Here is a 24568-nt window from a genome sequence, read left to right on the forward strand (position 1 = left end):
AAATGTGCATGTGTAAATGGAGTCCCAAGATGTTTTAAGATGGTTGGGGAAAAGCCTTTCTAAGCAGGCAATATTTGCGGTGAGAACTGACGGAGCAGAAGGAGCCAGTTCTGTGAACATCTGTAGATACCAAGGTCCTGATTTGACATGACAAAAGAACAGCAAGATAGCTTGAGAAGCAAGAGATGTACTCTCCTTCAGAAGCCACTAGCCACATGAGGCAATTAAAATTAAATACAAAAATTCAGTTCCTCAGTGGACAATTAAATACAAAAAAACCACAGCTCAGTCGAGAAAGAATCTGCCTGAAATGCAGGAGACCTGGCTTCCATCCCTGGGTCAGGAAGATCCCCTGGAGAAGGAAATGGCCACTCACTCCAATATTCTTGCCTGAAAAATCCTATGGACAGAGGAGTCTGGTGGGGTACAGTCCATGGGATTGCAAGAGTCGGACACGACTTAGTGACTAAACCACCACCACAGTGGCACTAACCATGTTTCAAGGGCTCAATGGCTAGCCATGGTTAGTGGTTACCATATTTGAAGTGCAGAGTATTTTTTCTCATAGAAGAAATTATTAATGGACAGTGTTACAGAGTGACGTAAAGCTGGAATAGGACAAGAGGTCACAGAGAGTGTCTTAGAAAGATCATAAAGGTCCTTGTGGGCTATTGGGGAACTTTGGATTCTGCAAGTTCACTGAAGCCTTTGGATGCTTTTAAGGAAGGAGTGACATCATTGAATTTAAAAGTGACATCATTGGATCACTCTGGCTATTGTGTAGAAAATGAATGGTAGAAGAGCATCACCAACTTATAGCAATTGTCCAGACCAGGGATGATGGTGGGTCTTGAGTTGGTTATCAAAGAGGGATGGCGAAAAGTTAATGGATTCAGGTTGTGCTTTAGAAATAGAATCAAGTGCACTTGCTAATAGACAAGAATGAGGGCAAGATAAACAGAGAAAGGAATAGAGGGTAATACCCTCTTTAGAGATGTAAGAACTAGGTAGGTGGTAATAATTTTTTCTTGGGGTAGGGGAGGATTGAGGAGAAACAGGCTGGGTGTCTGGGGATTGGTAATAGAAGGATAGGGTAGGGAGGGAGCTGAAAGTTAAGAATTGTGTTTTAGATGGTGGTGGTTTAGTTGCTAAGTTGTGTTTGACTCTTGTGATCCCAGGGACAGTAGCCTGCCAGGCTCCTCTGGCCATAGCATTTCATATTTTAGCTACCAATTGGATATATGTACACAAAGGTCAAGTGTGTTGTGGAGAATGAGTGAACCCATACTGTGGGGTGTAAACTGTTAAATTTAAAAGAATTCCCTTAATGATAACTATATCTGGCAAAATGCGAGTGATATGCAGTGGGGTTAATTTCTAAATCTTCTTCACAAAGTACTCATGGAAACACCCCTGACTTTGGCTAAGTGGAGAGTTTTAGTGAGTCTTTTGAATATTTCTTTCAATTTTCCATATTCTCTTTCTGTGTGTACCACATTTTCATGATCCTTTGGCTGTACTGTCACCTTCTTGAATGAGAACTCATCACTAAAGGAACATTTCATGCAAAGATGGCCACAATAAAGGACAGAATTAGTATGGACCTAACAGAAGCAGAAGATATTGAGAAGAGGTGGCAAGAATACACAGAAGAACTATACAAAAAAGATCTTCATGAACCAGATAATCATTATGGTGTGATCACTGACCTAGAGCCAGACATCCTGGAATGTGAAGTCAGGTGGGCCTTAGAAAACATCACTATGAACAAAGCTAGTGGAGGTGATAGAATTCCAGTTGAACTATTTCAAGTCCTGAAAGATAATGCTGTGAAAGTGCTACACTCAATATGCCAGCAAATTTGGAAAACTCAGCAGGGCCCACAGGACTGGAAACATCAATTTTCATCCCAATCTCAAAGAAAGGAAATGCCAAAGAATGCTCAAACTACCACACAATTGCACTCATCTCACATGTTAATAAAGTAGTGCTCAAAATTCTTCAAGTCAGGCTTCAACAGTACATGAACCATGAACTTCCAGATGTTCAAGCTGGATTTAGAAAAGGCAGAGGAAAGAGAGATAAGATTTTCAACATCTGTTGAATCATTGAAAAAGCAAAAGAGTTCCAGAAAAACATCTACTTCTGCTTTATTGACTATGCCAAAGCCTTTGACTGTGTGGATCACAATAAACTGTGGAAAATTCTGAAAGAGATGGGAATACCAGACCACCTGACCTACCTCCTGAGAAACCTGTATGCAGGTCAGGAAACAACAGTTAGAACTGGACATGGAGCAACAGACTGGTTCCAAATAGGGAAAGGAGTACATCAAGGCTGTATATTGTCACCCTGCTTATTTAACTTATATGCAGAGTACATCATGAGAAACGCTAGGCTGGATGAAGTACAAGCTGGAATCAAGATTGCCAGGAGGAATATCAATAACCTCATTAAAGCAGATGACACCACCCTTATGGCAGAAATTGAAGAAGAACTAAAGAGCCTCTTGATGAAAGAGAAAGAGGAGAGTGAAAACGTTAGCTTAAAACTCAACATTCAAAAAACTAACATCATGGCATCCGGTCCCATCACTTCATGGAAAATAGATGGGGAAACAGTGGGAACAGTGGCTGACTTCATTTTGGGGGGCTCCAAAATCACTGCAGATGGTGACTGCAGCCATGAAATTAAAAGACGCTTGCTCCTTGGAAGAAAAGTTATGACCAACCTAGAAAGCATATTGAAAAGCAGAGACATTATTTTGCCAACGAAGGTCCGTCTAGTCAAAGCTATGGTTTTTCCAGTCGTCATGGGTGGATGTGAGAGTTGAACTATAAAGACAACTGAGAGATGAAGAACTGATGCTTTTGGACTGTGGTGTTGGAGAAGACTCTTGAGAATCCCTTGGACTGCAAGGAGATACAACCAGTCCATCCTAAAGAAAATCAGTCCTGAATATTCATTGGAAGGACTGATGCTGAAGCTGAAACTCCAATACTTTGGCCACCTGATATGAAGCGTTGACTCACTTGAAAAGACCCTGATGCTGTGAAAGATTGAAGGCGGTAGTAGAAGGGGACGACAGAGGATGAGATGGTTGGATGGCATCACCAACTCAATGGACATGAGTTTGAGTAAACTCTGTGAGTTGGCGATGGACAGGGAGGCCTGGCATGCTGCAGTCCATGGGGTCACAAAGAGTTGGACAGGACTGAGCAACTGAACTGTCTAGAGAAAATGGGCAACTTTTATTTCTATGTGGTTGCTCAATGTCCACTTTACATGTTGGGTTTGGAGAAGGAGGCCTGGCATGCTGCGGTTCATGGGGTCTCAGAGTCCGACACGACTGAGCGACTGAACTGAACTGAACATGTTACGTTCAGTCCTAGACACTTCTTTCAGGTAGTACAGCTCTGCCACTTTCTGCATCTACCTAAGAAGAAGATTTTATTGTTCTCATTTCCCTGCCTCCAGATTCTGGATGGTAATGCCAGGAGAGGTGGAATCTAGCTTCTTTTCTTTTGGTAGAAAAAATGACTTTCTGGTTGTGAGGCTTATTGAGAATTGGGAGAAACCAGGACACTGCCTCTATAATACAATCGAACATTTCAAGAATGCAATTAACATACAGACCCAGTGTTTCTGTTTTGCTGCCATTAACAGATGCCATTCTTATGTTCTTCTGGTCAGTGTTGCTTTAATATCCACATTCCATCTCTTAAAACTTCAGTTTTTATGGTGATTTATTATTTTTTTCCTAAAGAACTGAGACACTTGTGGTGGCAGGGTACAGGGAAAAATGGAAATACTCTAAAATTCTCACTATTCCTTTCTTGTTAATTTTGATATATGCCCGGATCTTGACACTTTTTCATTTTAATATGCTCTTCTTGATGGCAGTGGATATCATCACAATATTCCAATCAAGGCTTTTCACTCAAATGTTTCAGGTAGGCTCTGGCATATGAATCATATGTCTAAAAAAGAAAACTCAAAAGGCAGGCTAGGGGCTCATTTGTCTTTGGCAAAGAGATCGCTACTCCTGTTTAATTATTAAACAGATGGTGCCCACTGCCATTGACTAGCTGCCCAGCTTGTTTTCCATGTGGTAACACAGTTCTGGACATCTGATGGAGAGAAGCTGTATTGTTACAGTTCCTCATATCCACTTACACCCTGATTTAAGTATTAACATCTGCCCCAAACTAAAGCAGGCTGTTTCCAACAAAGTCAAGCTTAAGTCTTAAGCTATCTTCTCCCCTGTCCCACGAATTTTCTTTTTCAGGTATCTCCTTTGCCTTTTCTTTAGATTGCTTCATCTCTACACATAAAATACATATTAAGTTACTTGGGCTTCCCTGGTGGCTCAGACGTTAAAGAATCTGCCCTCAATGCAAGAGATGCAGTTTCCATTCCTGGGTCAGGAAGATCCCCTGGAGAAGGGAATGGCTACCCACTCCAGTATTCTTGCCTGGAGAATTCCACAGACAGAGGAGCCTGGTGGGCTACAGACCATGGGGTCACAAAGAGTTGGACATGACTGAGCAACTAACTTTCACTTTTTTTTCACTTTCGTTGAGCCAATTATCCAGATACTCCAGGTTCTAAACACACTTTACCCTGGAATGTTCAGATAATTAAGACAAAATTGGATTATCTTTATTATTATTAGTGAAGGCAAATTACATTTAAGGTTCAGTTCAGTTGCTCAGTCATGTCCGACTCTTTGCGACCCCATGAATCTCAGCATGCCAGGCCTCCCTGTCCATCACCAACTCCCAGAGTCTACCCAAACCCATGCCCATCGAGTCGGTGACGCCATCCAGCCATCTCATCCTCTGTCGTCCCCTTCTCCTCCTGCCTTCAATCCCTCCCAGCATCAGGGTCTTTTCCAATGAGTCAACTCTTCGCATGAGGTGGCCAAAGTACTGGAGTTTTAGTTTCAGCATCAGTCCTTCCAATGAACACCCTAGGACTGATCTCCTTTAGGATGGACTGGCTGGATCTCCTTGCAGTCCAAGGGACTCTCAAGAGTCTTCTCCAACACCACAGTTCAAAAGCATCGATTCTTCTGTGCTCAGCTTTCTTCACAGTCCAACTCTCACATCCATACATGACCACTGGAAAATGCCATATTAAAAATGAACAAGAGTGAATTGGTCTTGTGTTCAATATTTAAAAAAAACCAATTCACACTGATGGACTTTTTAAAAGATACTATTTTTTTTTTCATAATCTTCCAAAAGAGTTGGCTTAAAATTTTTTAGTTTCTCAAATTCAACATTATACAGTGTAGGAAAGTGCAGCCCATAAACATGAATAACTAGGGTCCTAATTTTTTTTTCTCACAAGGTTTTTTCATGATAGACACTTTCACGATAGGCAGTCTTTTAAGATCTTTCCTAGTGTTAATCTACCTGTTCTTATCACCCTCCCCTCGCCCCCACCGACTTTGAGATTTTTAAAATATTTCTGATTGGTTGAGCTTCCTAGCTTTGTACATTTCTCTGAGGCTAGGGCCACTTAATGTAATTTAACATCCATCATCAACAACTGTTGACTAATACTCTCATACACTGTATTTTTTTAAGTAACAACAATAATAATGCTATTCGGGTCTAGGTAACTTGAGGTTTTCCATTGTTTGGACCTACAGGAAAGCCTAGGTTCTCTGTCGAAACAGACCTTCCAGCAGGAGCAGTCAAGGCCTTACAATGCCACCTGACACTGGTTTGCAGTTGGACCTGACTTGAGTCTATAAGCATCTTTGAATCACTCAGACAGTAGATGTTGGCTGTCATTTTTCAGGACAGTGGGAAGTCTGCGGACTCCCCTCTCGAGCTAAGTATCCAAGCACCATCCTTTTTTCACTCCAACGTCCTGGGCAGCTCTGTGTGAGGGCCAGCCTGAGACCCTGGAGCCCCGAGAGGCTGCGAGCCCTGCGGTGGACGGGTCTAAGCCACTCCTTCCCCAGGATGCTGGCAGCGCAGCCCGGCTCGGCTCCGGGGAAAGAAGCTCGAGCTACGAAGAGCGCCTCCTCCGGGGAGGGGCGGGAGCAGGGCTGGGAACGCTTTCCTAGGGAGTTGCCTTAAAGAAAGCAAGCGGGATTGCAGATCACTCCAGCTGCCTGCTTTTTTATACAGTTTTAATCAGTCGTCTCCACTCTCCTCCCTTCTGCAAAATTGCAAATCACCACCAACCTCGCACCAAAAAGAAGGAAAAAAAAAATGTAAATCTCCTTCTCCTTTCTCGCCCTCCCTTCCCTCCCACCCTCCCTTCCTCTCCAGCTCGCTCGCCCTCCCTCCCTTCCCTTGCGGCAGCCGCTCGTCTCTCCGACTGGGTGTCTCTCCGACGGGACTTAGCAACTTCTTGGTTATTACTCAGCCCCCTTCCCGTTTTCACCACGTTTTGCCATGAACTGGACCGACAGACGCAGGGAAGGCTGTGCTTTCTGCCCCAGGGAATGGCGGTTCGCTTCCTGGGGCCGGGTCGGGGAGGATCGGCCGAGGAGAAAGAAAGAGTGATGGAGAAAGAGCTGCATTAAGGAGAGGAAGGGGGACCTCCGTCGGCTGCGGACCCCTAGCGTGCAGCAGCGCCCAGGATGGCTGCGAGCTTGCTCCGCGTCCCCGGCTCCAGCTGCGACCCCCGCACGCCGGACGCCTCGGGCGATCTTTAAAATCCTGAAGTCGGGAGAGACCCCGGAGGACCGAAGTCGGGGGTGGGGGTGGAGCGGAGAATGCTGCAAAGCTTTTCCAAGAGAGAAAAAGAGGAAGTCTGATCGCTTCTGCCTGTGCTAGCTTTTCACTGGAAGGCGTCTCTTTGGAGCATCGAGCCTTCTCCAGGAGTTATTCGAAAGCTGAAACTTTCAGTGCTCGCGGGCCTGGGAGCAGCAGGGATTCCGAGGGTGGGATTGCGAGAAGAGCGGGCGTGAGCGCGCGCCTGTGTGTGGGTGTGTGTGTGTGTGTGCGTGTGGCGCGGTGGGGGCGTCGGGGGGGCCCTCGGGGACTCCGCGAAGAGGGCGCACCATGGCCATGCCGGGCGAGGCCGCCCGAGTCGGGGCCACGCCGGGCAACCGCGAGGCGAGGCCGGCCCCAGCGGCGGGCCCCGCATCGCCCCGGGACGTGGGCTGCCGAGGCTGCTGGGGCGCCCGGGTGCTGCGGCCGCTCCGGCGCTCGCGGAAACTTTCCTCGGCGCTGTGCGCGGGCTCCCTGTCCTTTCTGCTGGCTCTGCTGGTGAGGCTGGTCCGCGGGGAGATCGGCTGTGACCTGGAGCGGAGTAAGCAGGCGGCGGCGGCGGCGGAGGAGGAAGCAGCCCAGGCAGCAGAAGGGGGCGTCTTCCCGGGGCCTCGGGGAGGTGCTCCCGGGGGCGGCGCGCCGCTGGGCCCCTGGCTGCAGCCCTCCGCGCTGCTCTTCAGTCTCCTGTGTGCCTTCTTCTGGATGGGCTTGTACCTCCTGCGCGCCGGGGTGCGCCTGCCTCTGGCCGTCGCGCTGCTGGCAGTCTGCTGCGGGGGGGAAGCGCTCGTCCAGATTGGGCTGGGCGTCGGGGAGGATCACTTACTCTCGCTCCCCGCCGCGGGGGTGGTGCTCAGCTGCTTGGCCGCCGCGACATGGCTGGTGCTGAGGCTGAGGCTGGGCGTCCTCATGATCGCCTTGACTAGCGCGGTCAGGACCGTGGCCCTCATTTCCTTAGAGAGGTTCAAGGTTGCCTGGAGACCTTACCTGGCGTACTTGGCCGGCGTGCTGGGGATCCTCCTGGCCAGATACGTGGAGCAGATCTTGCCGCAGTACTCGGGGGCGGCTCCGAGGGAGCATTTCGGGTCCCAGCTGATCGCTGGGACCAAGGAAGAGATCCCGGTGTTTAAGAGGAGGAGGCGGTCCAGCTCCGTGGTGTCCGCCGAGATGTCCGGCTGCAGCAGCAAGTCCCATCGGAGGACCTCCCTGCCCTGCATCCCCCGGGAACAGGTAAGGACCTGCAGCCCCCCCTATCACTCGCCTCTCGGGAAAACTTGTAAGCTTTCGGGATCCGCCACAAAGTGGAGGGAATTGGAGCGCTGGGAACAGAAGGAAAGACAGCCCAGCAAAGTGCCCTAACTTCAGACCTGGAAACCAGCGAGTTTTTCTCGCCCTCTCGCACAATATTTTATAACCTGAACAACAGGAACACGAATAAGTAATAAAACCAGATGGTCTTTGCAGGGTCTTCCACAGCTGAGCCAACTTTTTAGATGTGCTACACCTGGCGGATGACTTGTCTATATGTTTAAGTGCTTTCATCTTTTCATCTTTTAGCAGAAATGTTCGAATTAAGTTTTTTAAAAAAGTGGGTGATTTTGAAAACGAGGATTTTGCTAGACTTCTTTCTGTTTCTTTTTATAGAATTTCTTTCTGTTTCTTTTCATAAAATTTCTTTCTTCTAAAGAGACAGGTAAACATTTATGAAAGTCAGTAAAAATATTCTAGAGTTGAAGCAAGGAGTGCTTGAAGGTGAGGCGCTGATATTCTGGTTTTGCAGTAAGTTTTACTTGAAGAGGCTGAGTTTGGTGGTGCCCAGTTTGCTTTTTAAAATGTAATTTGGGGACATACATTATTCCATGCTGATGTGTTTTGTATTATAACCATAAACTTCAATTTGGGGAACAATATGTCTGAACTTCAGAATTTGTCAGAGTCGTGGACTGCGCTGTTAGTGTCAACTTGAAAAAAATTTCTCTTGAGTACCTACATACTTAGTGAATATTTAGCAGTTCAAGTGGATTTATACAGGAAATAATAATTCAGGAAAATATTTCTAAATTGCTGGTAATATAAATCTTTCAGAGAGGAGGAGGAGGAATCTAGAATTATGAGTGAGGTTATCTCAGATAATGTTTAGTGAATTTGGGGGACTTATTTCCTTATTATCATTGTTTTGAGATCATGGAATACAGTTGCTATAAAGGGTGTAAAAGAACAAACCCCTCTTTTAAAAGCAGATTGTATCTGAGGAGAACTTCAGTGTTCACCTCTCTGCTTCAAGCTGATTTGACACTTGGGGGTGGAGGTGGTAGAGAGCTGGTTAAGTATAGCAAGTGGAAATTTACACTTTTCTCATTTAAGTTTATGCCTACCTGTGGTACTAGGAGGACAACTTTAGGGAGTGAGAGAATACCCTAAGAAGTAGTAAGCTTTTTTCTCTTTAGGTTATTCTGTGGATAATCATTTGGGTATTTCTAAGAAATAGCAGTCACCATATGGTGTGATGACCAGTTTTTTCTCAAATGGAGTTAATTACACAGAATGTGGTTGTTTGACATTATTTAGCAGAATGGATGACAACATTGTAGTCTCTGTGTTTATTTTAAAACAAATGTACTTATTTAGCTTTCCGTTTAGATAAAGCAAATATTTCTTGGGTTTAGCTTACTCTAAGGGTAAAGTTAAAAGCAGGCCACTGACTGATACTTAGTTTTGGTAGAAATCTGGACATCACCAGAATAAAGTAAGCTCTCTATAAGCCAATTGGAGGGAAACACATTTTAATTTCTTTTTAAAGTCACTTATAGAACATCTTTTAAATGAAAACACTGCTAGTTTAAATGTATTTCAAATACACTTTTCTTTAACTTACAGGGAAATGTGACCTGATCACTGCAAAATTGAAACTTAATTTCTAAGGCAAATCTGTGAGTTAAGCATAACTAACTTGACTCCAAATTCATATCATTTAACCTCTGAAATTCTATTTCTGAAATTTCTTATTAACATTTAAGAATTAAGGGTGGATTTAAGATGAGATGTTTAGGGGAATTAACCAGCAGTGTTAATTAACCCATAGATTTTTATTGGTTTTCTCTGGTTTGAATTGACAAATGGATGATTTGAATAGCCTGCAGACTTCTAAGAAAATTACTGAGCATTGAATTTTCACATGTTTTGCAGATGAATGCGGTCGATCATGTATATTCATAATATATTTTGATCAGTTTCTTTGGTTGCCTTTTTTTTTTAAAGGCTGTATTTATGAAGACTCTCCTAAAATGAGAGACTATCTCTTATGGTTGATGGGAAAGCAAGGTGACATTTAGCAGAAATTTATTTACTTGAATTTTTAATGAGGGCATGGGTAAGTGTGTGTGTGTTACTTAAGGCTAGTTTTTATATATGACCCTTTAAAGCTGTTGCTGAGCATATTTGTGGGGAGTGGGTGGGAACTGACAATGCACTAGGATCTTATAAGACAGGGCAATATCTCATACGTTAGCCTAACTGTGTGAAAAGTTCAGGAGCTATATAGTAAATGGCTTATCTGTTTTATCACAAGGAAACAAACTTCTGATTAAGGGTGCAAAGTGTACCACTGTCATCCGCATGCTTTATGAAATCAAGAATCAAAATAATTATAAAACACATATATAATACAGCCCTGAATGCTACCTGATTAGGAGTTCTTTTCTGAAAGAATGTCTACTCTTTAAGACAATCCTCAGGCAAAAGTGAATTTCAAGTAGAGGTGTAAGAACATAAAACACAGAGAAGCTGGCAGAGTCCTCTGGAGAATTTCATTTGGACTTTGCTCATTGTGAGGTTTAAAGGTGAGAGAATTCCAACCTTTTCTTCTCCGTGTGAGTGATAGCGGCCACTAGCTTAGGAGCTATCTCTCGGCAATGACTCAGTTCTGAAAGGTCAAGGAGAATAGATGATAAAATTGTCATAAGGCAAACCAAATGACAGAATTCCCTCCCTCCCTGCCTTCCTTCTCCCCTTCCCCATCTTGAAGACAATAGATCAGCTATTACATACAGAACTGAGTTTTGCAGCATTGATCATAAGTACAGCTTCAGCCAAAGAAAAGAGATTGATCTAGTCTTCAGTCTCAGAATTAATGGGACACTGGGTGTATTTGTGAGATGTGAACGAAGGAGTAGGCTCTCAGGAAAGAACAGAGTTGGTAACATTTGCCTGGCTTTTAACTCACTTCTACTGACCTAGCAGGTTCAAGATTTTGTAGATCAGTGAGTCAAACTGTGCTTTTTTGGTTAAGAAGGCAGATGATTCCATTAAGGTGTATGTATCTTTCTTAAGTGGATGTTTATATCCCTGAGCAGGTATCATCCTGCCTTCCAAACACTAAGGTCCTTAGAATTTCTTGAATTATTAGAAATTATGCATGATTACTAAATATGTTATTTTTCAACATAAAATTTTAATTCAACACTTGTATATTGAAGTGGATATTGTATTTGAAATACTTGGATATTGTATTTGAAAGGGTGTCTCTTTTCTTGATACTCAACACAATTGGCTGGCTCTTTCCCTCTAATTACTGGGACCACCTAACACATTGATTTTTGAAAGAATTCAAATCAATGCAATTTTATTTTAATTACATGTTAAGAAGGATTTAATATCTTTGCCTATGGTTTCACATAAAATAAACACAGGCTGTATGCCTCTCACCATTAATACTTTTGTACCACTTCATGACAAAATTCTTTGTGGTGGATACACTCTCAGTCAGAAATGTACAGCTGTATACTTCATTTTGTGAGATTAAAAATCAAAATATTTTCGCACTCATAGGGCCTTAAGGTTGTTAATTAAACATCTTTAGCAAAAAGATCTTTAGCAGGTTTTATAGGAATATAATAGTTTTTGTAAGAGTCTGGTGGTTATCAAGTAGAATCAAGTTTTTCATTACTGATATAAGAAACATATTTTCAAGCAAAAAAAGCCAAAAACAGAAACAGCAAAGCAAAAAGTAGGATACAGCAGTAGGTGTAGTTTTCGATGGTAGGCCTTCTTACAACTTTGGTAAAAAGTACAACTTTCTTGCATTTACCGTGTATTTTTAAAATACAGAAGTATTTCTTCTGAAATATAGAATAAATTGTTCTTTAAACTCCTAAATATATTTCAGGATAACAGAACATATTTCTCAAATTTAATAAATTTCAGAAATAATCATAAGTTTTAAATCCAGTTGTAGCTTCTATCACATTTCAGGAGTATAACTTGGCATATGGCAATATAAAGAACAATATTGATTATTTATGACCTGCTGACAGAATTAAAATTAATTAATGCCAACTTCTGAAAACCCTAAAAAGGAAAAACAAGATTTTCTCATCCCTTGGGAAAGGTGAGGGCAGAAAATTTTTTGGTGTGTAGGGACAAAATTGTGATTTTACTTTTTGAATATAGATATTTAAAGCATACTGGAAAAAGTGTTTTAACGGACAGAAATAGTCAGTGAATCTATATAAATTTACAGAGGTTGGAAGGAGGCAAACAGTAATTTCACTCTTTCTGTATTGAGTCTAAAGTGTAAAAAAGTTAAAACTGTAGAACTGAAAGAAATGCTGTGTATGCTGGGCTGTCATGTTAATTAAATAAACAACCAGAACAGTGACTCTGTGTATGAAATACATTTTGAAAAGTCTAGGGGGGAGGGGGCTCAGGCAGGCAAGGCTGAGTGACACTGGCATGAAAAACATTCATTATATCTGTAGTGACATTTGTGTGAATTTGCTGTTCTCTGTTGGGAAATACAGCTCTGAGAAGAATCTCTTCAGGACTCTAGGTGAATAAAAGTCTTCACCAAATTTAAGTTCACTTCCTTTTCCAATAAGTCCTCATTTATTATGTTGAAGTAGGATGTTTGTGAACCTCAAAATTAGAAATCTGCATATATATTATATTTTAAGATTCTTGATTAATGTGATTTGTGCCAGTAACAGCCCAGTAGTCTATGTACACTTCATTGAAAACTTGGGTTATTTAATCTTAGTAAAAGAGGGAGTTTATTTAGGGTATAGGGGGCGGAGTTGGATTTTTCAGAAACCCTTTTTTGCATAGGGCAAGTTTCTTGAGCTTTGTGAAATTAGACACACTGCTACATGTTTCTGGTGAATTGTTTTCATTGGCCATGTGTATGCGTGTGTGCTGAGTTGCTTCAGTCATGTCTGACTCTGCGACCCCGTGGACTATAGCCTGCCAGGCTCCTCTGGACATGGGATTCTCCCAACAAGAATATTGGAGTGGGTTGCCCTTACCTTCTCCAGGGAGTCTTCCCGTCCCAGGGATTGAACCTGTGTTTCTCAAGTCTCCTACATTGGTAGGCGGGTTCTTTACCACTAGCGCCATCTCATAAGCCTCTCATTGGCCATGTGTCTCCTATTCCATGGAGTCTCTACCTCCCTTTCCTCTTCTGGGTGTGATATTTATCTTTAAAAGAAGCTTCAAGTGTATTAGATTGAAAACTCAATTCGTGTTTATTTTCTATTAATACATTCCTATTTTCAAGGAAGTGCTATCAAATAATTCAGAATAAACCAGGAGATTCAGAGACACCTCCATGTTCTTGCACTTAGATCTGTGCTCCTAATATTCAAATAAACATTAGTTCCTTTACATAGAAATTGAAATCCGTGTAGGAATTACCTCGCAGTATATACTTTCACTATTGGTAGTATTTTTTTAAAGAAGTTTTTTGTTTTTGTTTTTTGTAAGGCTATCCTAGGGTTATCTCAGCATTGCACTTGAGAATGTACACTCGCACGATTGTCAACATAAAATACACAGGTTTGATTTCTGGGGGAAAAAATCTTCAAAAGATGTGCAGAAGTCATAGTTCAGAGAAAAATTTGTCAGATACTGATTGCTGAAGATATTAGTTGGCTGTATGGGTTCTCCTAAAATGTCTACTGTTTTAGAAGAAGATGCTATCCTTAGCTAATGTTATTCATTAAAGTCTTTGGTCAGTGAACCTATACAATGTCAAGTCAACATATTTTGTCTGTGCATTAGTAAGCCTTGTGCTAAAAAGCATACAAATTCTATCTATACAGGTACAGTGTAGCACCTTGGCTCTTCAGAGCTTAGAGCCTAGTTAGGATAATGAGATACCAACATAAGAAAGGGAGACATCACAGTAAAGTATGGAAATGACCTCTTAGGTAATCACTGAAGCAGTGCATATAATATGTTAGAGCAGATTTTAAATCTAGAGCCAGAACCGTTCGTCTCATCTCTGAAATTTTACGCAAAAGTTTATCCTTTCATTTCTCTGGGGAAAAATTTTATGTTTTCATAGATTTTTCAGAAGGTCCTCAAAGCACAATGGTGAAGCATAATTGTTTTAGGTTTTGAGCAGGTTTAGGTTTTGAAGGCAAGGGAGAATTGTTTCTTTGAAGTGGAAAGTAATTTAGTATACATTAGTAGGACTTCTGAAATAAAGATAATACAGGACTGGGGACACATTACATACAGCTCAAGCTAACACAGTGGTGGCTTTCCTATCCTGAGGTGTATCCTGAGGCTTAAGAAGCTTGTTGCAGCGAGATCTTAAAATGCTTAAATACAGTGCAGGCTGTAGTTAGGAGACTAGAATTAGTCTGATTTCAGAGAAAAGGAAACTGAGGGAGAATCAGCTGCAAGTATGTAGCAACCTGAGGTTAAGTGTTGACTTTTATCCAGTTCTCTGTTGGACTTGAATCTGCTGCTGGGGAACAGTGAAAAAGGAGTTAGGCAGATCATTTTAAACCTACTAATCATTTGTGATTTCACACTGGAATCCAACTCTAAATTCTCATTCAGGATTAGAAGATTGATTAAAACCCATTGAATGTACACATAACACGAAACTCTGGAGCCCTTACAAAGGTGAATTTTCTCGTCATCTACCAGGCAACCTTTAGACTGTATTATTCAAGACTTTGTCCCAGAAATGAATATCAGTTGCATTGCAAAGTCCTACTTTGTGGAATCTTTATCTCATCAAAGAAGAGTGAGTGAGTGGTGGTGGTTTAAATATTGATTTTCGTGTTCATTTTAGTTTTTAGTTAATTGATTTAAAAATGTTCAGGATTTCAAACTTCAAGGTGAAGAGGAATCTGCACACGGGTAAAGCATTTCTTTGTTAGCAGAAACAGCTGGTGGTTTTTGTTCATCTAAATTATTTTTCATGGTTTCTGTGGGAATCCATTAAAATGTAAGTAAATAGGATGTAAGTTTTTAGAGGCAGTCATGAGAAGCATTACCAGTTAGAAGATGGAAAGCTGTTTGGGAAAAGTCAGAAACTAAACAACTTCTGCTTATTTGATTTGATTAGAGCTGTCATTTGTTATTGAGGAATCGGAATGATTATTACAGATTTTAAGTATTTCAAGCCCTGCTAAGATGTAATAAAAGTACTTAGGTGTATTCATGTTTTTTCATCCTAAGAATATGGATAATTATAAGGAGCACATGATGTCTGTTGAGTGTGATTATGTGTGTGCATACATGTGTGCATGCCTGGGTATGTGCAAGACTTTTTCCTCTGCCAGGAAATTGCTTTACTTGCATCAATTTAATGGAGAAACAGTGTCACCCAGTGGCTTTGATGAAAACAGTCCTGTAAACATTATAGATAAGCGCTGTCCAATAGAAATATAACAGGAGCAAATTACTGAATTTCATGTTTTCTAGAGTCAGACACGACTGAAGTGACTTAGCAGCAGCAGCAGCAGTAGCCTCATAAAAAAGTAAAAATAAAAAAGTAAAAGCCAACTAAGTGAAATCCATGATAATACTGTTTAATTTAATCCATTATATCATGCTAACATAAAATCAATGTATAAATCAAGATATTTTGCTTTCTGTTTTTTTGTGCTAAAGTCTGATTTTGTGGTGTGTGTTTTCCACTTAACAGCCCATCTCAGTCTGGTGTAGCTACCTTTCAAGTACTTGGTAGACACATGTGGCTGATGGCTAATCTTTGGAACATTTTTAAAGAGGTGAAGTACTTGAATACTAATGTTACCTCTTCCATTATAATGGAAAATCCATGTGGATTTTATGATAGCAATTAATATACAACTGTTCACATTTGTGTATAATCTTGATAGCTCATTTTTGTATCACTTGCTGCTCTAATAGTTGGCAAGTCAGTCTGATTTTCCTCCTTTGACATTATTGCACATATTTTAAAATATGTTGATTTTAATCGGAGGGAGAGTTTAACAGTCCTTAATGAGGAACCTTTTTGTTAACTTGATGTATAACACAGAATCAGTGTTACCATCTAATTATGAATTTGCCTTTCAAAGTGTGATTCGTTAAGAGGGATGGCTTATGGATACAGTGTGAACATGTGATCAGCCATGGTGATATAGTCTGTTATTAGGTTATCTAAAGTCTCTTTGGAAATGAAAGTGCTTACGTTTATGATGCATGTCGTTATCTTGGTAACTTAGGAAACTTAAGTGACAAACCTACTAGTAGCTTTAATGGATGAAAATTCTAACAGTGTCTGTAAAAGGCTGATGACTCCTTGCTATTTTTTATGTAAACACCACTCTCATAGATATACAAAAGGAAAATGCTTCTATTTTGTGTCTAGAGAGGACTGGAAATTTTGATAATGTGTAATTTCTAAACTAGGAATTGAGATTAGGTGGCTTTTGAAGCTCTGCGTGATTTCAAACTGCATGACCCTATAAAAATGTACAGATGAAAAAGGCAAACTTTAAAAGTTCCACCATCCTGAAACTTCCCTGGAAGTCCAGTGGTTAAGACTCTGAGCCTTCACTGAAGGGGTTAGGTCGCTGGTCGGGGATCTAATACCCCACATGGCACCACCAAAGATTGAAGAAAAAAAAAGAGGCCTCTTGCCCCCCTTACACTCCAAAAAAGTCACCTTCTTCACCTTCTTTCCATCTCCTTTCCTCAAACTCTATGAATTCATTAACTCTAGGCATAGTTCCAGTATTACATTGAGAATTGATGAGAAGACAACTTTTGATATATGGCATCATCCTTTATATACATAGATGTATAGAATTATTTTTAAAATAGGCATTTATTTTGTGTATATTGGTTTGTAATCTGTATGTGTTATTTATTGTATGTTTTGCAATTTATGAATTTCTCCCTTTTAAAGTAAGACATTATTTATCTTTGCACTAGAGAATAAAAATGCAGAGGTAGGTAGGTTTTCATGTATCACTTAGGAGATAATCTAAAAAGAACAAAAGGTAACAGAATCATGATTTACAAAGAAGCACATTTATCTAAAACGAAATAATGTGGACTCAGTCTCACTCCTGGTGAAGCTGGTTTAATTTAGTCTTCTTTGAAATGACTAGCTAAGCAATGAAAAGCTATAGTAATCGTAACTGTTACTTGAGTTTGTATTTAATATAACTGGTCATTCACCCTGGCTAATTTTGAAATTACTTTAAACTAATGTAGAGGTTGGGCTTGTAAATTTTTTTTTTTTTTTTTTTGGCCAGTCTTCTTTTCTTATAATGTCCTGTGTGTGTGTGTGTGTGTGTGTGTGTGTGTGTGTGTATGTATAAATATTTTTTCAAGCAATGCATTTTATTTCTTTTTTTTTTTTTTTTTTAACAAAATAGGTTCTTCTCACTCAGAGTGTGTTTAAAAATTTAAGGAATGCTTTTCTATCCCCCACACCCCACTGTACCTTGTCAGAATATTGAAATAATTTTATGCAAGAAGCTTGTGGTTTAAATTTAATAGAATTTTAATAAGATTTTTCCACCTTCTGAAGTTAGGTGAAATAACTGAATATTTATGCTGTGTCTGTGGCAAGTGTTTCCTCCTCTTCAGATATAATCCACTTAAATAAACCTAATGGAAGCTTGAAGTCATAGAAATATTATTCGGCAGGGGGAATGGTTTATTTGGGGGCGACCCCTGTGGAGTCAGCCTCCTTTGGACATTTTTAAACTAGCTTGAGCACAGAGAAAGGAAATGGTTCTTATTTTTAAACTAAGTATTTCAGAGGATGAAGTTAACAGGTCTGCTTAGGAAATGCTCTTCAGGAGGCAGTGCTAGTCCTTGTCATACAAGACAACCCTGTATTTGGGTGTTAGCAAACACCTGACTCCACAAGTCTCCCAGAGAGGTGGGAGAGATATCCTGAGCTGCCTGGGCTCCCCAAAAATCTGCTTTCTAGGCTCAAGAACTGAAGAAGTCACACTCATGTCACAGCATTTTCATTATAAAAGGAATCAACCCTTCTTCCCTTCCTTGAGTCAGCCATCAATATTTTTTTTTAGAAAATTCCAGTGCAGTGTCTTCCTCATTGTAGGCATCAGCTAGTGGAATAAAGGAATGGAGAAGAAAGAAATTATTTTACTCTGAAATATTTATCCCCCAATCTCCTGAGACTGAACTAGTGATTAAACCTACTGAAGTAAACTTCTGTAGAAAAAAGTAGCCTATTCACTAGTCTGTGAATTTACATTTTAAAAATATTTGTGCTTTTATTACTATAAAAAGTTTATCTGTACAGTTCTCCATAGTGGCTATATCAATTTACATTCCCACCAACAGTGCAAGAGGGTTCCCTTTTCTCCACATCCTCTCCAGTATTTATTGTTTTGTATTATTGTTACTATGATTATTGTAGATTTTTTTGATGATGTACATTCTGACTGGTGTGGTTTCCTCATTGTAGTTTTGATTTACATTTCTCTAATAATGAGTGATGCTGAACATCTTTTCATGTGTTTATTGGCCATCTGTATGTCCTCTTAGGAAAAATGTCTGTTTAGGTCTTCTGCCCATTTTTTGATGGGGATGTTTGTTTTTCTGATATTAGATTGTATGAGCTGCTTATGTATTTTGGAGGTCTAATTCTTTTTCAGTTGTTTCGTTTGCAATTATTTTCTCCCAATCTGAAGGTTGTCTACATAGATACACTGCCATGTGTAAAATAGATAACTGGTGAGAAGCTGTTATGTAACACAGGGAGCCCAGCCTGATGCTCTGTGATGGCCTAGAAGGGTGGGTTGGAGGAAGGGAGGGAGGCTCTAGAGGGAGGTGATATATGTATAATTATGTCTGGTTTGCATTGTTGTGTGGCAGAAACCAATACAACATTGTAAAGACATTTCCTCCAATTAAAAATGAATAAAAATTCAAAACATAACTTAAAAAAATTCTCTGGCATATGTCAGATAAGGAGCTGAACTTGCCTGTGCCTTTCGTGGTAGGAAACCCCACTCAGCATGAGTCCTAGATATTTATTTTTAGCTCGCTTCCAACTGAAAATAACCAAACCACCCTCAAGACCAACGTGGTATGAACTTCAGAACAGTATCTGAAATTAGGGTATGCTTTTCACAAAAATAAAAGTTCAAGTCTTTTTCATGTACAACTAATGCTTTAATTGAGAAAGAATCCACTTTGACATTTGTTCCCGTGGCTTTCTACAAAGCGTTGGTAGGTGTTCAGCTATACCTTTTTACAGTTAGTCTATATTCTTGTTAGAGGTTCTTACTGAATTCCTGCGTTTCCTGAAGAGCCTCATGTAAAGTAACTATTATCTCCTTTTTATCTTTTAATTGCACTCAGTTACAAAATATAATTTGAGCCCATTGCTTCCAGGGATGACTTTGTGAAATTAGCTTTTTTCAAATGTCATCCAACTGTAATGTTAGTCCAATTGTGCTGAATAATCTAGAAGTTTGGTAGCATAATTTCGGAGTCCAGGAGAATTTAAAAATCAACAGTTCACATTAAAAATCAACAGTTCACAAGGTCTCATCAGAATTATGGTTTATCCAATCAATTTTATGGCCTATCTAGTTTTTGATAGAACTTGTTAAAACAGAAAGGAAGTTTTAAGTTAACTAAGAATATTTTGTTGCTGTATTTTAACTCTTAATAGAGATATTGTCATCTCTCACTGAAAGCAAACATTTCTCTTCTGAATATGTTAAGCAGATTATCATCAGATTATCATGCCTTTAAATGAACTAAGGAGTACAGTTTTAGAAAAAAAAAGTTATTTTCAACTTTCTTTTCCAGAAACAAGTTTCTTTTAGTTTGTAGATGTCAAATGGTTTCATAGATCTTTTAGAAAGGCTACCACTACTGAAAACTTTGAGAGTTTCAGGTATCTTTGAATATATTTAAAATCTGAATGTTGTTTCTCTTTGAAAACATAAATGACAAACTGAGAATTTAGTTATAGATTAATTCATCTTTTGAAATATACAAAATATATTCTTTTGGTAAAGGAGCCATTTCTATATTTATCTGACATTTTTGTCAAATGTAAAATAGAATAAGAAATTTAGGAGCAAAACCTTTTACTCCATTTTCATTTTGGTACAGGAAGCTAGCCATTTGAATAGTGTCTGTTTTTACTCTTAATGATTTGTTTGTGCTACAATTGAAATTGTTTTTGCTAGATAAGCAGGGCCTAAATTAAAGCAGCTATTAAGGTCTCATTTTGTCCACTTCTCATTCTTTTTACTTGAATAATAATAGGATTAGCTCTTCTTCACTCCTTCAGAGAATGACAAGAGCTTTTAAATATATTCAGTGGAATTTCTGTAAGCCACTAACTAGTCCTTATTGAAAAGTGTGAGAATTCGATTGGGAATGTTGGATCAGGATATAACTGAACACTGATTAAGTAAATTATCTAAAAACCAAAGTAGTATTCAGAAGTGGAAATTGCCCATAATAAATGAGTGAAAGAAATGGAAGCTACTATTTTGCTTGTGCAGAAAGAAGACTAGATTGAAATCAAAAGAAGAATCCCTCTGTTTAAAAAAAAAATTATACACACACACGCGCACACACACACACACACACATTGATTGAATGTTCTGGGAATGTAATGATGGTGCCCCTAAAATCTAGAACTCCTTATGGTTTGGAAAGAGGAGACCCTTGGGGTGTCACTTCCTGTCTAGTCATGCATTGTCGGGATCTGTTCTTAACTTTAGACCTAAAACTCTTTGATCATTTTTCAGAGGTCATAGTGCTATTCATGAACTTTCCAGACATTGATTACTATCAAAGATGTAGATTCTTACTTTTTAGGTTTTTAGTCCGTTTATCACTTTGACTTTTAAATGTAGTGTTATGGCAATCGTGTGTGAACTTTTACTTCTTCTGTGACAAGACTGATGAAAAAGGTCAGCAGATAAATATATCTTATTTAAGATTGACTCTCTATTTCCTACGTGGTGATAGTGTAAAGAACCCACCTGCCAATTCAGGATACTTAAGAGATGCGGGTTCAATCCCTGGATCAGGAAGATCCCCTGGAGGAGGGCATGGCAACCCACTCCAGTTTTCTTGCCTGGAGAATCCCATGGACAGAGGGGCCTAGTGGGCTATGGTCCATAAGGTCTCAAAGAATTGGACACAACTGAGTGACTTAGCACGTACACATGCACTCTTTATTTCACACTGACTCTTTGTTACCTTCTAAGTATTTTAGTGTATCTTAATTCTTACCGTCTTTTTCCTTGGTGCTAATCTTATGTAATTATAATGCCATGTTAATTAAAGCTCCAATACTTTGGCCACCTGATGCAAAGAACTGACTCATTAGAAGAGACCCTGATGCTGGGAAAGATTGAAGGCAGGAGGAGAAGGGGATGACAGAGGATGAGATGATTGGATGGCATCACCAACTTGATGGACATGAGTTTGAGCAAGCTCCGGGAGTTGGTGATGGACAGGGAAGCCTGGTGTACTGCAATCCATGGGGTAACACAGAGTCAGACACGACTAAGCAACTGAACTGAACTGATTAATGAAACTGTTGTTTATGAATTCTGATAGTAAAAAGCTCTGATTAATAGATAAATAGACTTCTTCCTTTAGATGCTTTCAAAAACCTTGTTGGAGATAGCCTGACCTCACCTACTTACCATTATACCTTATCTAGCACTTTCTAAGTCAAGCTGCTATGTGTGTCTTCAAATGCTATAGTTCTTGAATTTTAATACGAATAATTATTTGGGAAGCTTATTAAAATGATAATTCCGAAGTCCTAAGGCCAGACACTCTGATTTAATTATGTGCAGAATAGGGTCCAGAAATCTAGAGTTTTAAAGCACTTAGGTTGCCTTAGTGAAGAAACACAGAACTATAAATTTTTATCTACTAAAACTAGACAAATTTGGGACTTTTGCAATCTGATTAAGCAGTTAAAAAGAGCTTGGTTGAGTATCATGAGGAAAATATTTAAACACACACATCTACATATATACACATAGACAGATTATTACAGTTTATTAACCTATGCGTACGTGCGTGCTCAGTTGTGGCTGACTCTTTGCAACTCCATGGATTATAGTCCGCCAGGCTCATCTGTCCATGGAATTTTCCAGGGAAGAATACTGGAGTGGGTTGCCACTTCCTTTTCCATGGGATCTTCCCTACCCAGGGATCGAACCCAGGTCTCTTGCATCTTCTGGCAGGTGGATTCTTTTACCACTGCACTGCCTGGGAAGCCCCATTAACCTATGACATTCATAAAATTTTCACTTTGATTTCCCCATTGAGGCTGTCTCAGAGATGTTATGTGATACTCTGCAGACCAGTTTCTTCTGTGAGGCAGAAGAAAGAATTTTTTCACCTATCTCATATATGCTGTTACAAAGCTTAAATAAAAATATATCAGCCTACAAATGTTAAGTAGAAAGAGTATATGCTCTGGACAGAGACAGGCTGAAGCTTTGTAATGTATACAAGGTCCTTCAACTTTCTGAACATGAATAATCCTATCGAACATAGGAAGACTACAGCCCACTTCTTAAAGTGTGAAGATTAAGAAATAACAGATATTGGTTTTTGTCAAAATCCCCCCATTGCCTTGTTCAATAAGAATGGTGTGTGTGTGCTAGGTTGATTCAGTCATATCAGACTCTTTGTGACCCTGTGGACTATAGCCCATGAGGCATCTCTGTCCATGGGATTCTCCAGACAAGAATACCTGACTGGGTTGCCAATTCCCTCTCTAGGGGATCCTCCCAACCCAGGGATTGAACCGGCATCTCTTGTGTCTCCTGCATTGGCAGAGGTGTTCTTGACCACTAGTACCAGCTGGAAAGCCTGAACAGAACAGTATCTACTTATATCCATTAGGGCCATGTCATTGAAGGTTTGCATTTGATTAAAAAAAACAGAATTGAAACAAAAAAGCAATCTTGGAAGTCTAACATAAAAATCAGGTTTTCTGAAGTTAATCAGAATATTAAAGAGTTGCTTAAATTACAGTCAAAGCCACTGACCAATGAAGAGCCTGGAGAGTTAGACTAGTTAATAGTGGAAAAGAAAAACTTGTCAAAGATGGTGACAGGTGCTTCAGGAGTAAACATGTGAGTGAAAAAGGATGAAGGGAGGATATGTAGGAAAATTGATAGAGTCTGAACATGTTTGTAAAAATAACTGATGATTCTTTTGAGTCGGTTGTGCAATCATGTGTCATATATTGCCATCAGCAATTTGATTTGTGCTTTTGCCACAATTATAAACCATATTTTGTTTTGAAAAACAAACTAGTTGTCTTTTCTTTCTGTTTTAAGAGTTTTTAGTTTAATTTTTGTGGTATAATTCTAGTCATACCCTTCCTTTTTATTTGCCTATGAGACCATTATTCTCAAATAACAGGGGCTTCCTGCTTGTAATCTATGAAAAACAGCTAGTTCAGTACGCATTTAGTAATGACCCTCAGTCGGTGTTTATTTCATCACAGACTATTCCTGGAGCTGCTTCCTCTTTTTACCAGCTTCCCCAGGGATTCAACACTCAGACCACTTTTATTCCAGATTTTCCTACCTGTTGAATGATTTTTCAGTCTTGAATGAGGTGGTGGTTTAGGTTTGACCTCTACAGGAATCGTGTATCATCTCATTCTACCACCATTGGTTTCAATTTAGGAATTCTGCTCTGGGCAATCCAAATTGGTCATAGAAGGTTCTTGTTTTTACTTTTGTGATAGGGAAGAAGATGTCAGAATGGTGATGGGGAGGGCCAGAAGATCAATAGGCCATGATTGGGGTTGGGGGGAGATGGTTATTGCAAGACTGGTGCTCCGAGCAGAAGGGGGAAGCCATTGAACTGCTTTAAGTAGAGATAGGATATGATCAAACTTACATTCAGTAGGCTTTCTCAGGCTCTTTGTGCCAAATGGAAATGGGTAGTAGGATGGAAGGTGGGTGCTCAGTTAGAAGACTGTGCTGTGTACTGTGCTTAGTCGCTCAGCTGTGTGCGACTCTGCAACCCCATGGACTGTAGCCCGCCAGGCTGCTCTGTCCATGGGAATTCTCCAGGCAAGAATACCAGAGTGGGTTGCCATTTCCTCCTCCAGGGGATCTTCCCAACCCAGGGATCAAACTCAGGTCTCCTGCATTGCAGGTGATTCTTTACTGTCTGCGCCACCAGGGAAGCCCTATTGCATTAATTCAGGAAGGATTGGGAATTATATCAGGAGGTAGTGTTAGACGGTAGGCTTCCCTGGTGGCTTAGCAGTAAAGAATTCATCTGCCAATGCAGGAGACAAGAGTTTGATCCCTGGGTTGGGAAGGTTCCCTGGAGGAGGAAACGGCTACCCACTCCAGTATTCTTGCCTGGGAAATCCCATGGACGGAGGAGCCTGGTGGGCAACAGTCCATGGGGTCTCAAAAGAGTTGGATACAACTTAGTGACTAAAAAGCAAATACTAAGGGAATGAATATACACACACACACACACACACACACACACACACATATATATATATACATAAATAATTTCTTGCTTTTAAAATACTCTGAGTTGACTTTTTTTTC

General features: G+C 40.1%; 1 protein-coding gene across 3 annotated transcripts in view; it reads left to right on the forward strand.

Annotated features, from left to right (window-relative positions):
• The first annotated feature begins 7299 nt into the window (after positions 1-7299).
• PDE3A (phosphodiesterase 3A) overlaps positions 7300-24568 on the forward strand; it is a 359340-nt gene continuing 342071 nt past the window's right edge. For all 3 annotated transcript variants that reach the window (XR_009689773.1, XM_061125104.1, XM_061125103.1), the window contains exon 1: positions 7300-7964. Coding sequence is in view for 2 of the 3 variants with exons in the window: in XM_061125104.1 (XP_060981087.1) it covers positions 7440-7964 (525 nt within the window). In the remaining variant the exon portion in view is untranslated. The remainder of the gene's footprint in view (positions 7965-24568) is intronic.

The sequence above is a fragment of the Dama dama genome, chromosome 22 (genome assembly GCF_033118175.1).
Source record: "Dama dama isolate Ldn47 chromosome 22, ASM3311817v1, whole genome shotgun sequence".
NCBI lineage: Eukaryota > Metazoa > Chordata > Mammalia > Artiodactyla > Cervidae > Dama > Dama dama.